The sequence below is a fragment of the Anthonomus grandis genome, chromosome 14 (assembly GCF_022605725.1).
Source record: "Anthonomus grandis grandis chromosome 14, icAntGran1.3, whole genome shotgun sequence".
Taxonomy (NCBI): Eukaryota; Metazoa; Arthropoda; class Insecta; order Coleoptera; family Curculionidae; genus Anthonomus; species Anthonomus grandis.
The window spans coordinates 23182641-23200416 of NC_065559.1; the positions used below are offsets into that span (position 1 = coordinate 23182641).

A 17776-nucleotide genomic window follows, 5' to 3' on the forward strand; every position below is an offset into this window, starting at 1 on the left:
TTAAGATACTGCAATGGATCGCCGTCACTGGGAACTGCTTCCAGTAACTTCTCAGCAATATTAGAAAAATAGTCATTGAAATCATCGGGCCCCAAGTCCGATTCAACCAACCGCCGACAACAATTGCCCAATTAATGCATGGACCAGGTGTGTATTCAATTTTATAAATTGTTAGCTTTTTGCTGTCTTGAGACTCACTGTGAGCAGTAAATCAATCTTTCAGTAGTTTAAAAGCAGAAAATTTTTCAATAAACTCTTCAAAACTGTCAAAATTATTTTGTTTCTCATGCTTGCCAAAGTCAATTTTGCTTAATTCAAGGGCTTTTGCTAACTTCAACTCATCAATATTTTTAAACCTTTCATCTTTACTTGGCTTTACCCATTTTCGCCTTAGATTTATATCCTTAGGAAAACCGAAGACATGCACTTTAGGTCCGTTTTTATAGTGTCCGTTACAACCCGGAACACAACACTTTTGAGGCATATTTACACTCTGGTATTAACTACAAGCCGAACTAGGAGAAAAACATTAAATTAAACACGAACTAAAGTATTAAAGTCTGATATAAACAAATAAATCCGCGGCGCGCGGGAGAACCGGTTTTTCCGAGGATTTTTCTAATCCGAAAATACGATTTTGCGATTTAAAAGTACGCGAAGACTTTACATAAATATTAACATACACGATTCGCGGAAATAAACAGTTCCGATTTAGAAAAAAACACAAAAATGAGCTAATGTTTACTGTGGATCTCGTCAGAAATACCGGCAACCACAGAACATAAATATAAACAACCTAACCTCTCGTTTCATCAGGTGGCACAACTGGTGGATGCGCCGTTGTCAGATTTATATAGAAAGCACTCCTATTGGCAAGTAACAAGGTATTAAGTAGATAAATGATAAAATTTGAAAAAATGGAAGTTTAAATTATAAAAAGAGAAATAAGGATGCACTCTTTTTTTTAACTAAATTGTAAAGTAAGAGCAGTTAAAGATATAGATTTAATTATTTTAAGATAGTAATAGAGCATCCTAACGTTCACGTCAATCTGCAAAGTCTGGCAGCGTTGCAGGCAGCCTTCCGCGTACGAACAACGGCAGCGTCAACAGCTGAATTCACCCGAAAAGCAACCCGAAGTGCATGGCCCAAACGCGTGACGTCACGAGCAAAATTTTTTGGAGCGCTTTGTCCTTTTGTAGAGGTGTTATTGCCGGAACCCATAGTTGGTATCGCCAAATGCGTTGCGGTCGCGTCAATGAAGGGTCTGCTGGACAAGTGAACCCACCGAAGATGGACTGAGTCTCCTGGTATGAGACAGGCCAAAGCGCAGATAGGTGGGCCCTCTGCCTGTCTCACCAAAAATCTACTACGCCTAAAAAGACACTGGCACTTAAGAAGCCATCTCCATACTATCGGTATTGCGGAATGCCGATGGTGCTGTGAGGAGGATGAAACCGTTGACCATGTAGTTGGGGAGTGCCCAGCACTCACGCGCGCCTGGTTCAAATACTTGGGTAACACTTTCAGTGTACCGAGTGACTTTAAGTCTTTCAGACCAGAGAACTTTATCGGTTTCTCTAAGGCCGTTGGGCTCTGGTAACCCCCGGTAGGGCATGACGGGTCCATCAGGAGACCTATATGCACAACTGCCTTGGCAGCCCACTGCTTCGACAATTCATTCATTCAAGGCCTTTGATTGTGTTGATCACGGAATACTGCTGTGGAAGCTTGAGCGTTATGCTTTTCGGGGGCCGGCTCTGCAAAGGTTCGCATCGTATTTGAAGGATAAGTATCAAAGTGTTTCCTCAGGTGGTTCCTCCTCAAAACAGCAGCCTGTTTCACATGGTGTCCCACAGGGATCAGTATTGGATCCCATTTTGTTTCTGATATATATAAATGATATGGCAAACCTTGATATACAAGGTATATTTATTCAAATTGCAGATGATGCAACGGTACTTTGGCATGATGTTAGTGTTGAAAACCTAAATAATACAGTAAATAGGGATTTAGCCAAAATTAAAAAATGGTGCGACTGCAATAAACTTTAAATGTTCTTAAAACAAATGTCATGAACTTTAAATGCAGTTTGAGCCGAGTTTGCCTTGGAAACATTGATTTAAACAATTTAAATGAGAATAAGTCTTGACAACAAATTGAAGTTTGAAAGTCATATCAGATTATTGTGCAACAAGTTGGCGTGTAATTGTTATGCCCTTAAAATCATAATAAGAGAAGCAGAGTTTGGTATGGCCAGGAATGCCTATTTTGCACTGATTGACTCACATCTGAGGTATGGTATGTGTTTTTGGGGTGCGTGTACCAATCAATTATTTATGAGTGTTTTTATCTTGGAAAAGAGGGCTATCAGATATATTTGCAAAGTAGATATAAGAGATTCATGTATAGAGAACTTTTTATTACTCACAAAATCCTTACGTTGCCTTTATTTATACTGAAAACGGTGTGCTTAATTCACAAAAAGTACAGAGATCTCAATGTTGGAGATAGGCACCATTATAGCAGCAGAAGGGCTAATGATGTGATTTTGCCGGTACCCTCAAACTCATTAATAAAAAGGTCATTTATATTTGATGGTAAAAAAATGTTTAATCATCTTCCAGCGGATATTAAGGAAGTGCAAAGTACTAGAGTCTTTAGGAAAAGGGTTAAAAAATTGTTGGTTGCAAGAAGCTACTATGAAGTAAATGACTTCTTTTTAGATAGATTTTAACATATGACATTATATATTTTCTGACGAATATTTGTCTGTGCCCTGTCAGAAATGTGTATGTAGTACTTAAGTTTTGTTGTAAGAGATTTTCTTTTTTGAGCATTATTTTAGTTGCTATTTTATACTTATGTATGATTTGTGTATTGGATATGTGTTTTTTTTTGTTTGTACCTATGTATGGTAATGCCATTCTTCCCATACAGCTTTGTCGACAAGATTATCTCTTATGACAATAAAGCATATTTTGATTTGATTTATACTAAAAAATAAACATAAAAAAATCATCCTCTAAGTGCTAGAAAATTTAAAAAAGCGCGTTTCGAAGCTAAGAGAATTTAAATACCTTGTTGCTTCATCCAAAAGCAAAATTTTGGGATTCTTTATAAGAGCCCTAGCTATGGCTACTCTTTGCTTCTGTCCACCACTTAGCATGACTCCCCTTTCTCCAACCACGGTTTCAAAACCTTCCGGTAACTGTTGGACAAACTCGTATACGTTTGCTTCTTTGGCGACTTTTATCAGTTCTTCTTCGGTTATTTTTTCTGGATCTTCAGCACTATACAAAATATTCTCTCGAATTGAGCTAAAAGTTAAAGAGATTTTGTAATGATGCAGTAATCGAGACCAACTGTTGTCGACTGATTCAAAAATTACATTTACCTTGAGAATAATACTGGTTCCTGGCTGACTGTTCCTATATGCTTTCTCACCCAGCTTGGATCTAAGTCTTTGATATTTTGCCCGTCTAAATACACACCACCGTCTTGAGGATCGTAAAGTCTTAGCAATAAAGCAGCTAAAGTACTTTTACCTAAGGAATAAGTTAATCACTTCTTAAAAAAAAAAAACACGTCAATTTAGATATACAGGGGGACGTTTAATTTTATATTTGACAAAGTTCTGTCAATCATCTCCTCACCTGCAGCTAACCTCACTTTAATCCCCACTTTTCTTTATTGTGTTTTGCTACTAGACCAGTTTGCCGATGATAAGTCTTGCGTCCCACAAGAACTGTAAAATAGCCTTAGATCTTGCAAACTCTACAGATGCAGCATTGATAATGATATGCGATGAATATCGATGGAATTATTGTATATGAATCGGACGAAACTAAGTTTTTCAGTCTAACTTTACACAAAAGTTTTGAATGAAATATGTAAAAAGGTAATATCGGCAAACTTCGCTATTTACGACTTAAAAAACATTGTCATTAAGGAATCAATAATTCAGTTTTATTATGCATATTTACATTCACGTATAGCCTATGTACATAAAAAGAACATTTGTTATTCAAAAGAGAATTATACCAACAATGTGTGGATCCCCTTTTCGAGAGCACTGTGGTCCTTTGTTTAAAAAATTTGGAATTATGACAATATAGTCTCTTTACTTGTGCAAAGTATGCTGTTTTGCTTCCAAACATGAACATCTCTTGAGATTTAAATATTAACAGTAATAAGACAAGACAGATTCGATTTTGCAGTGCCTAGACATAAGACAACCATGTATGAAATGAGTCCCTATTATATGTGTGTCAAAATATACAATACATTACCCGATGAAATTAAGAAGTTAGAGGAGTACAGGCAATTCAAGCCAGTATCAAGGAGGTTTTTTGTTCAGCACCCTTTTTATTCAGTGGGTGAATACACAACTCATTCAGATAAGCTTAATTTGTTTGGTTTTCAAGCTCAAACTCAAAAATGTTTTATTGTCAATATAAACATAGAAGTTGTAGACAAAGCCAACAGACTGTACATTAAAGGAATAAAAATGAGAAAATAATTTAAAATAAAATAAAATTATATAAAACTTGTACGCTTTACGAGCAAGAAATATTTTCGTCCTTGTACGTAGGCTTTTTCCAGTCTTAAGTTGTCTTATTTCTAGTGGAAGTTTATTGAACAGCTTTCTACCTCCATATATGATAGAGCTATGGACAAGTGCAAAATGAGGAATGGGCCTCAACAAATAATTTTGTCGCGTATTATAGTGGCTTCCTAAGTGGAGTTCCTGTTTTTTATATTTTCTAAAAACTAAGCAAACTGTTTCCAAAATAAAAATACAAGACAGGGTTAAAATATTATGACTTACAAAAAGCGGGCGACATGAGTCACGAGGCCCCACGTAGATATTTAATGGCCCTTTTCTGGAGTACAAACACTGAACTAAAAGGTGAATTTGAACATGAACCTCAAAAGCAAATTCCATATTGAAGGTGCGACTCGAGAATCGCGAAGTATGCAGATCTGGCGATGGAGAAATTAAGACTGGTGGCAATAACCCCTAGGGCGTAGCAGCCTGATGAGACTTTTCTACATATATTCACAATATGGTCTTCAAATTTAAGGAACTTGTCTATGGAAAGACCCAAAAACTTACTGAACGGTGGCATGGTGATGGCTTCATTATTTAAACATATATCATTTGTATTATATTTAAAATTAAGGATATTTGTTTTGGAAACATTAAATGTCAAAAAATTTGCATCACACCAGTCTTTTATTTTTAACAAATCTGCGCGTATATCGGCCTCCATTTGAGAAACATCAGAGTCGTGCCAGAGGATGGTGGTATCATCGGCAAACAATGTAAATTTGCCAGTAACCTGCAGTTGTGGCAGGTCGTTCAGATAAATGAGAAAAAGTAAAGGACCAAGTACTGATCCTTGCGGAACACCCACATTTATATTAACTTCCTTAGAGATACCACCATTAAATTTGACAGCCTGGACACGATTTGATAAGTAGGAACGAAACCACTCAAGGGCAGTTCCTCTGAAACCATAGAGGTCAAGTTTCATCAGCTGCACTCTGTGACTCACGCAGTCAAATGCCTTGGACAAGTCACAGAATACCGCTGCTGCAACTTCACCAACATTCAGTCGGTTGTACAGGTGCTCTAGAAAGCTAAAGATAGCATCATTTGTGCTCACAGACTCACGAAAGCCAAACTGCTAAAGACTCAATAGGCCAAACCTATTTAAAAATGAAACCATTTCACCTTAACGAGCCGTTCCACTATCTTGGCTAAAGTAGGCAATAATGCTATAGGTCCAAAGTTAGAAGGACAGTCGCGATCGCCATCCTTGTAAAGAGGAACAATCATTTTTAAGCACTCTGGGAAAACTCCAGACATAAATGAAAAGTTAATTGACTCGGCCAAGACTTGCAAAGCAACAAGAGGTAAAGCAGAAAATATTTTAAGAGAAAGCCCATCCCAACCTGATGAACTCTTATTCTTAATATTAACCATTAACTGTTTAAAGCTCTTCTACACTTGTGGGGGCAAAAAAGAAAGATTCGGCTACTACCACATTGCTGAGATAGCTCCTGGGATCTATTTTTTGTGAGAGATTGGCTGCAAGGTTACTAGCAATATCACAGTAGAAGGAATTGAGGACATTGGAATCTAAGGTACTTGGAATAACCAAGATATTGTTTTTGCCCCTTAGCTCATTTAAAATCTTCCAAGACTCTTTTGCTCTGTTGGAGGAATTATTTATCCTCCTTTAAAAGTAGGTCCACTTAGCCATTTTGATTGAGTTTCTGTAAATCTTGCGGTATCTGTTATAATAATTTAAAAATGTTGCATTGATCATAGCGTATTTCCTAATGTAAAAAAGGGAGCGCATATTTTTAACTGTCCGTATTGCTAGTTATATTGCTATTTGTTGTATTGCTAACTGTCCGTAAGTGGTGTGTCTTTTACTTTTTATTTTACTTAGCTCTAACTATTTGAATTTTAAACTTTAATCCTAATTTTAGTATTATTCTTAAATCGACGATTGTTGGAGAGCATATGTGTTGCGACCTTAGCACATACAGATATTAGGTTATCTAGGTGTAGGTTGCAATATTCTGTTCATTATTATCTTTGTATCAACTTGGTAAATCTGCTAGAATATTGCAAATTCAGTATTTAGGACTTAGGAAAATAAAATTTGTTTACTTCTTTAAAACTGTAAAATGTAAATGTGTAAGTATAAAGATAATATACAGGGTGATTTTTAATTTGATACTTTTTTTTTAACTGTGTATAGAACTCGGTAAAATATAATTTTTTTTCAAATAACTTTTTTCGATACACTCAAAAACAAGGGACATACAGAATAAAAAAAGTGAATGTGGGTTTGTTTTTCATCGTCTGTTTATATTTAGTTTTTGCTCGCATTTTTGTATTATCGATCACGCATTGTACCGATCAGTTAGTCTTAGACACTTTTGGTTTATTGTTGTTAATTTTAAATTTGCAAATCCTAAAAATGGCACATCGTTATGAAAACAATAAACTTGTGGATATGTTGCTTATTTATGCAGAGTGTCTTCAAAGTGCTGCTGCTGCTTCGGTATTATACGCAGACCGCTTTCGTTTGCGGAATCATCCTACACCCAGAAGTTTCATAAATCTACGGGCTAGGGATACTGGCGATTTACGGGAACATCGTGGAGGGCATGCAGGAAGAGGAAGGAGACCTGAAAATGTTCATAGGGAAGAACAAATTTTAAATCTCATCGAAGAAGATCCAACAACAAGTACTCGAGTTGTTGCAGGGCAGGTCGGATTAAGTCAAACAAAAGTATGGACAACATTGCGCGAGAATCAATTTAATCCCTTTCACGTTCAACGTGTCCAAGCGCTATTGCCTGAAGACTTCCCTTGCAGAGTTCAGTTTTGTGAATGGTTCCTACAACAACATGAAAATTATCAACAATTTTCGAAATACGCATGTTTGGTCTGTTGATAATCCCTATGCAATTCGCAGAACCAATTTTCAACACCGCTTTTCTACTAATGTGTGGGCAGGAATTGTAAATGAGATACTTGTTGGACCATTTATCTTACCAGACCGTTTGACGGGCGATGTTTATTTGGACTTTTTGCAAAATAATCTGCCTGTTCTGTTAGAAGACGTGCCACTGAATATCAGGCAAGCTATGTGGCTCCTGCAGGATGGAGCACCTGTCCATTTTAGACGAGAAGTGAGCGAATTTTTGGACATAAGTTACCCAAATCGGTGGATTGGCCGAAATGGACCAGTTGCATGGCCACCAAGGTCGCCAGACCTAAATCCATGTGACTTTTTTTTGTGGGGGTATATGAAAAGTTTAGTTTTCAAGACGCCTATCGACACACAAGAAGAACTAATAGCACGTATTGAGCAGGCTGCGGCAACAGTTAGACAAAAACCGATTTCTCTATTGCGTGCCGTTACGGAACAGCGGTTAAGTCGAGCAAATCGTTGTGTTGAAGTTAATGGTGACAACTTTGAACAACTTATTTAAATTAGAGAGGACGGTATTGGACTCGTTTTATAACATTTTGGCAATGCAATTTTTTTATTTTTCGATTTTTTGAATAAAATTATTTGAAAAAAATGTTTATTTTACCGAGTTCTATACACAGTTAAAGAAAAAGTATCAACTTAAAAATCACCATGTATAAAGGGGAAGGTTAGTTAACAGGGGTACTGTTCCTTCTAAATAAATAAATAAAAACAGACGTATAAACAGTAAGGGTGTAAAAAGATGTTTAAAAAATAAACAATTTAATCAGTTCACAAAATTTATTTTATTAGGTGCTCAAAATGTGCTCCGTTATGCGCGAGACAATAATAAAGTCTGTTTTGAAAACATTGACGCTATAAACATTCGCAAGTAATTCGATCCTTTAAATTATTATTATTTTCAGGTGAAATTTTAGAAACATTTTAAATACCCCCAAAGGAAAAAATCTAGTGGGGGTTAAGTCTGGCGACCGTGCAGGCCATTTAATAACAACACACCTGCCAATCCACATCCCTGGAAACTGTTCATTAAGGTTATCTATGTTAATTAGTATATATTTTTACTGCTAAATCGCTTCAAGCTGCATCATTTTTCTTGGCGAAGTATGATGGAAAATTGTTTGGCATTTAAAATAATGTGTGACAATATGAGGTAATGGTTTGACCTACCAAAATTTAAGTTGATTAAATGTCTTTTATTACCAGACATTTTTGGTCACTATTCCCTGGTACGTCAACCGATTTAATTTTTTTTAGCACTGGGGAATAAATATTTTGCTGCTTACAATGATATATCACACGATGGGGGTTCACTCCATTTAAGATATCAAAGTGAGGTTAACTGGAGGTGAGAAGGCGATTGACAGAACTTTGTCAAATATAAAATTAAACATTTCCCTGTATATTTAAATTGACGTGTTTTTTTTAAGAAGTTTTTTTTGAAGAAGATATTAAAGGTGGTTCGTTTTGAAATGAAAGCACTGTTTAATATTATTATGCCAGGTGATCAGGATTTGTTTTAAATGAAACAAATGAAATTTGGTATGTCACGTAAATGCTAATTTTTTAACGCATTTAGTTGTTTTTAGTCAGTTTGGTTTAACGGAAAATCGCCCTAATTGATTGATTACCGAATTTTATTATTTTCTATCTAGATACTACTAACAATTCAATTCATTTATTGGTGCAAAAAAGAATATAACTGTTACACAAGTCAATTAAAAATTTCGAATTATCTAAATAGTATTAAAGAAAAAAAGAAAGAAAAAAAATGTGCTATATTACGTAAGAATAATCTTGTGTACAAGCATCCTACAAGCTAAAAAAACAAAACAAAAATACAATTTCAAAAATTGACAAGACAATGAACAAAATTAAACACAAGAAGACAAAACTTTTTGAACATACTTGATTTAAAGATAACTAAATAAAACAATCAATTACTAAATAAAGGTAAACTTGTTGACAAAACTAGAGAAGAAAAAAGGAAAAAAAAAACTCTCCAACATGTCCAAGGTTAAAACCTATCATTAAAAAAAGTCATCCAGGTTATAATATGCCTTAGCCAATAAAAGCGACTTTAATTCTCTTTTAAATTTCTTAACATCCGATATATGTCTAACACATAGAGGAACATGATTGTAAATTTTTTTACTTATGTAAATTAATGAGTTTTTGGTAAGGGAAGACGTAGGAATAAGCAGGGGAACATCATTTACACGACGAGTCAAATGGCCAGTGTCAGAGGGTATTTTGGGAATTTTGCGAATAAGAGCAGCTGTTTCTAAGATAAAAAGTGAAAAAAGAGTTAGGATTTTTTCAGAAATGAAGAGGGGTTTGCAAGAATCTCTTTACTTAGCAGAACACAGGTATCTAACTGTTTTTTTTTGAATAACAAAGACAATGTTAAGTAGCCCCTTATTGGTTAAACCCCAAAAAGGCAAGCCATACCGAATATGAGATTCAATAAGTGAAAAGTAAACCACCCCTCCCAGCTCTTGTTTAGCCATTTTTACTGCAAAACATCCAGAAGATAATTTCCCAGCTAAATGTAAAATATGATCTTCAAACCGAAGGCGACCATCAATGGTAATTCCTAGGAACTTGCAGCACTCTTCATTCTGCAAGAGGGAATTTTCGTCAAACATCAGACCCTGAACATCGCACTTAAACCCCATAATAGACGTCTTTCTTACATTAAACACGAGACTATTGGAAGCACACCACCCTGATAAAATCTGAAGGTCTTCAAGGATGCAAGTCTTAATATAATCAGAATTTTTATGGCTCCATAGTATGGTGGTATCTTCAGCAAACTGAACCACCTTGCCCTGCAGTTTCAATGAACTCAAGTCATCCACATACAGTAAAAATAACAGTGGTCCCAACACTGAATCCTGGGGAACGCCGCATTTTAGGGACCTAGAAGCAGACAAAGCCCAGACACTGTAACTTTCTGAGTACAATTTGATAGATAGGACTTGCGTCACAACGCTACGTCCCTAAAACCATATTTATCGAGCTTAGATAACAGTATTCCATGATCCACACAGTCAAATGCTTTGGATAGATCATAAAACACTGCCGCGGATGACTCTCCAGAATTCAAGGACACATAGACGCTCTCCAAAAAGCTAAAAACAGCATCATGAGTCCCTTTACCGGCTTGATATCCAAACTGATTTGCAGACAAAATGCCATTATGATATAAAAAGGAGAAAATTCTGCTTTTTGCAAGTTTTTCAACTATCTTAGAGAGGGTAGACAAAATAGAAATGGGACGGAAATTACAAAGCTGATCCAAATCTCTATCCTTATGAAGAGGGATAACCACTGCCTCTTTTAAACATAAAGGAAAAATGCCAATATGTAAAGAATTGTTTATGGCAAAAACTAAAGCATTTAAGGCTGAATCAGGCAAAAAGAGTAACAACCTCGAAGATATCCCATCAGCTCCAGATGATTTATGGTTTTTTAGGCGTTTGATTTCATTTTTTACTTCGGTAAGTTCGAAAGGATGAAAGAAAAATGAATGCTCAACCGACACTTGTTGAAGATAGTGTAAGGGATGAATGTTACTACGAATGCCCTTGAGCAAGATATTAGGTATATCACAATAATAGTGGTTTAAAATGTCAGGTCTTAACTCCGGTTCAGATACTTTTCTATGGCAATGTCTAAAATCATTAATAATCGACCAACACTCTCTTTGCCTATTTGATGACATATTTAAGCGATCCCTATAATAATTAGATTTTGCTGCTTTAATTGTCTTTCTGTACAGACTACGGTATTTCTGATGATATACAAGGATATTTTCATTTGTGGTATATTTGCATAATTTAGTCAAAAAACGGAGGTTTTTAGCTGAAATTCTAAGGCCTTTTGTAACCCATGGTTTTCGTTTCTTACTTTTAAGACTCATTTTAGGAAAGCACTGATTGATCTTATCACACAGCACTTATAAAAATAAAGTAAGTGGGTCAGAAGCCGTTTCACGTGCATTCCAATTTACCGAAGCTGTAGCAGCAGAAAAAGCATTGAAATTTCTCCTGCTGAAAATTCTTCCCATATAATGAGATGAAGATGATACAGTATTATATGGCATTTTAGCAAGAATAGCTTCATGGTCGGAAATACCAGATGGGAGTACTGTGCATAAAACGTCATCAAAATTTGTACAGAAATAGTAAGAATTGTAGTTGCAGATGAAGAAGTTATTCGTGTGGGAGAAAGAACGTGCATTTTCAAGTCGTAAGAATTTAAAATACTTAAAAGAGAAGTACGTGGCAAGGTTTCATCAGTGTAGTTGATATTAAAGTCACCAGCCAATATCACCTTAGAGTGTAGGGACAACTGGGATAAAAGAGAATCAAGTTTGTCCAGAAACATAGCAATATCTCCTGTAGGTGGCCTATAAACACAAAGAATATATAAATTAAAACGCTTACAAAAAGAAAAAACATTCTCTAACAGAAGATTATCATACTTATCAATATTACAAAAAATCGTTTCAATTGTTTGCCTAGCCAAGATCATGGTTCCTCCATGTATAGATTGTTGACGACAAAAAATTGATATAGGAACATAATCAGATATTAAAAAAAAAAATTAATATATTAAATTAATATAAATATTAATAATCTAAAGGTTATACGTACACTGTCCCTTAGAGCGAACATGGGTTTAATCCAATTTTTTTTTGTTTATTTTTGGGTTAAGTATCATATTATAAATCCCTTTTTATTTGGTTTAAGTCTATTGAATGTCATTAAAATTACTATTTTACTAATGTTAAGTCACACCACGGGCTGCAGTGGTTATGAACTTAACCCTATTTTTGCAGACGTAACAGGTGGCAGTTATTCTGTCGTTTGTTGTGGTTAGATCAGATGTGCCTTGATGCTACGTAAAATTTAATATTAAAAAAAAATCAGTTACACCACAGCAAATTATAGAAAAGAACTTACAGCAATTTATATGACTAAAAAATTATAGAGTGACAATGTCTCAGAGATCCTTAAGCATTATTCATAATGCCAATTTGGCATTAAATAGGGCAATAAATAAGAATGAAGATGAACTAAATAACAAATTAAGTGAGTAAAAAATTAATGAGCAAAAAGGTAAGCGGTGTTAAAATCTCAGAATGTGTTATTTTTTTTTAAAACCCGAGCTATATTAAAGCAATAGAACAACATACCAAATATTAACAAAACGACCTGTCAAAGAAATATAATTTACTCTGCTCCTAAAATGTATAATATGCATCGTACAAATTAAAAAATTTAACCATTTTGTAAAATTATTGCCCAACCTGATTTTAATCTTTAATTTTAAGTGTATAATATACATAACTTTGTATATAAATTAGTGGAAACATAAAGGTAATTCATTGTTTATGAGTTTATTGCTTATTCATTGTTTTTTTCTTATATGGTTTTTAGCCCATATTGTTATAGCACTACATTTATATTTTCTGTTACCTTTTGTTATCTCGTCATTTTAAAGCATGAAAACAAACACAGACTAACCGTCCATCTTGCTTTACTATTTTTACAAATCAAAAAAAGAGAGCGTGTGTGTATAATTGACCCAGTCGGTCGTATTTTACCTTCTTAAGGTCTGATGATGTTCTTAGGAGCGAAACACGTGTCATCAATTTAACTAATAAAATAATTATTTTGAGACCTAGAATTTGTGTTGTCTTTTGATTTATTTATATCAAGATCTCTTTAAGAATATGGACGACATCTTTCAATTACTATTTTTAGTTATAAACTATAATTTGTAGATTATGGATTGAATAAAATATGATTTGATGTGGGTTATGAGTTCGGTCGTCGTGTGTTGATGCAATAGGTTAAAGTACTTAACTCATTGTGATTAGAGTATAACTATCATTGTTCCTAGTTAGTAAGAAGTGAGTGAAGTTACTTGCTAAGAAGCTTAACAAGTGAGTGAAAATAACGTTAAATTAAGTATATGAATGAGCATGTTTTGTATTGTACAAGTTTATCTCATTTATTCAGTACATTGGTTCAGTGACATATAAGCTGCGATCCTTCGATGAAAGAATAAATATAGTTCACTAGTACTCTCCAGTGATTAAACAATTGTGTCCACTTAAAGAAGGAGAGCTGACAAAAGGAGTAGAGACAGACCACCTACACGATGCACAGATGATGTTAAGAAAATCGCTGCCAATTTGCTACAAGAAGCTCGGAACCCATACAACTGGATTAATTTAAGGGAGGCCTATGTTCAACTTCAAACGCACAAGGCTGGATGATGATGATTGCCTGCACATCATCGTGTTTAATGTGTACGTGTGTAATAAATCAGTTGACGCCTATTTTTGCGCATCGAGTATTTAATTCACACCTAAACGAGCGGTAAAAAACGCTAGCATTAGCATTTACGTAAAATATCTACACACCAAATTTCATTTGTCTTGTTTAAAACACAGAGTAGTTATAGCGTTCCCTTTACCCTGAACCACATAGTATATTCTCTCTAAAAAACACCAAAAAAAATGTATATATATTACCTGATCCACTAGGTCCTACTACAGCTACCATTTTTCCTGATGAAATATTTAATTCCAGATTTTTAAATATTTCTATATCTTTTCTAGATGGGTAACTAAACTTGACATTTTTATACTCTATGTGTCCATTTGGATCTTGAATAGGAGTAATGCCACCTAAATGTTCATAACGTATATTATTTGAATCGAATGCTTCAACAAAGTAATCCAACCTGAAACAGGTATTGCGGGAGTCCTATCCATTATTTCCCATATTCTCTGAGCGGCACCAATAGATTTATTTAATTCTGTGTAAAAACTCGATAATCCCCCGACCGAAACACCGATATAAGCTGCATATAGGAGGAAAGAGGATAGGTTTCCTACAGTTATTTGTCCGGCAGATACCATCACACCGCCATAATACAGAACCGATATTATTATCACATGACCACTGAAACCTGTCTACAAAATAATACTTATTTATGTAACAAGTGTGTAAAATGATCCTTTATCCAAAATTACTTTACCACCAGCGCGTAAAAAATTTCAAAGTCAAATGTCAACAAATAGAAGAAAATATAGAAACAATTGTGAACACTCTTATAAAGCAATTTAATATTCTAATTGACACCACGATTCTATATACTATTACTTCCTTATTATATGCATTTGTGTATGTCTCAAATATGGGTCCTATTGAAAAGATATTAGTGTGACAATCAAAAACTACTTCTACAACCGTGAAACTCTGTTGGTTTTGACGAATATCCACTCAAAATACTGGCTACGATCAGATTGGGAAACATTTGATGGGTCTTTCAAGCGAAAGTGTTCGCTATTCTAGAGGTGTCCACAAGGGAAGAAGTCAAAGACCGTCCAAACACCCAGGACCAGTTCCAAACTGGTTCAAGAGTGCAGAGATACGCTGGACGAGGAGGACAACAGTCCGAGTGTCTTGGGTCTGGGACACCTTCCACTATGAAACAAGATGGGGAGCATAAAGGATTGTGTAAATGACTTACAGTTCGAAATTACCCGAATAAAAAGGAAACCATATAAAACCTCGTTTGACGTTTGACGGCCCGACTTCTTGGGCAATGTACAGGGTGAGTTTTTCAAAGCGCGGAGTAGTATTATGCATTGATGATATTATTTATCGATGACGTGCTCCTGGACTATTATTTGGTTAAGCATTCTTCACATTTTAAAAATATTTTGGACTATACAGGGTGTTCCGAAAAAGCAGGGCACTACAAAAGTTAATTTTTTTAAATGGAACACCCTGTATTGCAAAACATTTTTGAATTCTTTGCGTAATTACCAATCTTTTTTGATAATGGTTTAATATGCCAAAAACTAATAGTTTAGGAGATAAATCAAATTTTGTTAAAAATTTAGAATTTGCACGCATCTCTTTAATATTAAAATTTAGCACCTAAATTTTGAATACAGACTTAATTTTTATCACCAGAAGTAAAATAAAGTTATTGTGATATGCGTGCTATGTAAAATTATTCATTTTGTTATACAGGGTGTTTTTTTGAAAGGCCAAACTTGCCCAACTTTAAATATAAAAATCTCTCTTATTTTAAATGAAACACCCTGTATATTTTCATGTCATCTAATAGCTTACTTAAAAGCCTATAAATTTTATTAATAATGTTTTATCTTTATATCTAACAGTTTTTGAGATATCATGGATTTTTCTGTTTTTCTCCTGTAAAAACTGACAATGCCGACTTAAAGTTTTGAAGCACCTCGTATTTTTTATGTATCCATCAAGGCGCCGTGGAAACAAATGAAAAAAATCTCAATAACAAAAAGACAGTTACATTAGTTAATTAAAGATTAATAGTTAGATTTGTTTTAAGGTGTTTTTTAGATATTTGTTTTCAATATTAAAAATGAATTATTCAAGAAATGAATTTATTGATATGATTTTTGTTTTGGGTGAAGCAAATAAAAATTGTCTGCTAGCTCAAAGGCTATATAGAGAAAAATATCCTCAACGGCGCACACCCGATTCCCGCAGTTTTCGCGTTGCTATGGACCGATTTATGACGACTGGTAGCGTGGATCTGCCAAAACGTAATGTTGCTAATAGGGTGGCAAATGAAGGGAAAGAACTTGAAATTCTTTTGCAAATTGAGGGGGATCCCCACATTGGTAGCCGTAGGTTAGCCTTACTTTCTGATGTTTCGCAGACAACGGTAAACCGGACAACACGGAAATATAAATACCACCACATAAATCACATTAAGTTGCATCAAGAACTTCACAATCAAGATTTTCAGCTACGTGTAACTTTTTGTGAATGGTTACTTCGCAAAATTGAAATTAATCCAAATTTTGTTAACTATATTATGTATTCCGACGAGGCGACATTTAAAAGCAATGGTGCTGTCAATAGGCATAATATGCACTATTATGCAACAGAGAACCCTCATTGGGTACGTGAGGTTCAGCACCAGAATCATTGGTCCCTTAATGTATGGTGCGGCATCCATAATAACCGTATAATTGGACCATATTTTTTTAATGAACCTTTGAATGGGCATTCATATCGAGTATTTTTACAGCAGCAATTGCCTGAATTATTAGAAGAAGTCAATCTCCAGGAACGGCAAAGTATGTGGTTTCAACAAGATGGTGCGCCTCCCCATTTTCATCGTGCAGTAAGGGAATATTTGGATCAAGAATATCCTCAAAGATGGATTGGTCGCGGAGGATTTGTTGCATGGCCGCCAAGGTCTTGCGATCTTACGCCGCTAGATTTCTTTCTGTGGGGTTATCTCAAAGATAAAGTCTATGCAACAAAACCAACTACAAGGGAGGATATGATTATTAGAATTAGGGATGCCTGTCAAACCGTAACACCAGGAATGTTATACCATGTTCGACAAAATATAATTAAAAGAATTAATATTTGTATCGAACAAGGAGGACATATCTTTGAACATTTGTTGAACAGAAATTAACTTTTATTATATAAAAATAAGTGAATTTAATAAAAAGAAACGTCCATAAATTTGTTTCATTTTATAAGAAAAAAATAACACGAAATGAAGAAATATAAGTATATTTCAAAAACTATTAGAGATAGGGATAGAATATTATTAATAAAATTTATAGGCTCTTAAGTAAGCTATTAGATGACATGAAAATATACAGGGTGTTTCATTTAAAATAAGAGAGATTTTTATATTTAAAGTTGGGCAAGTTTGGCCTTTCAAAAAAAACACCCTGTAATAACAAAATGAATAATCTTACATAGCACGCATATCAAAGTAACTTTATTTTACTTCTGATGATAAAAATTAAGTCTGTATTCAAAATTTAGGTGCTAAATTTTAATATTAAAGAGATGCGTGCAAATTCTAAATTTTTAACAAAATTTGATTTATCTCCTAAACTATTAGTTTTTGGCATATTAAACCATTATCAAAAAAGATTGGTAATTACGCAAAGAATTCAAAAATGTTTTGCAATACAGGGTGTTCCATTAAAAAAAATTAACTTTTGTAGTGACTTGCTTTTTCGGAGCACTCTGTATAGTCCAAAATATTTTTAAAATGTGAAGAATGCTTAACCAAATAATAGTCCAGGAGCACGTCATCGATAAATAATATCATCAATGCATAATACTACTCCGCGCTTTGAAAAACTCACCCTGTACAAGCGATAATTTTGAAGCAACTTCATCAGCCAATTACTAGGATAA

General features: G+C 34.6%; 1 protein-coding gene across 1 annotated transcript in view; it reads right to left on the reverse strand.

Moving 5' to 3' along the window:
• The window catches only part of LOC126744520 (ATP-binding cassette sub-family B member 10, mitochondrial), a 71336-nt gene that overhangs the window by 10560 nt on the left and 43000 nt on the right, over positions 1-17776 (reverse strand). Inside the window, exons 6-9 of the mRNA XM_050451957.1 lie at positions 14286-14517; positions 14074-14229; positions 3398-3548; positions 3081-3320 (exon numbers count right to left, since the gene is read on the reverse strand). Of these exons, the coding sequence (XP_050307914.1) occupies positions 3081-3320; positions 3398-3548; positions 14074-14229; positions 14286-14517 (779 nt within the window). The remainder of the gene's footprint in view (positions 1-3080; positions 3321-3397; positions 3549-14073; positions 14230-14285; positions 14518-17776) is intronic.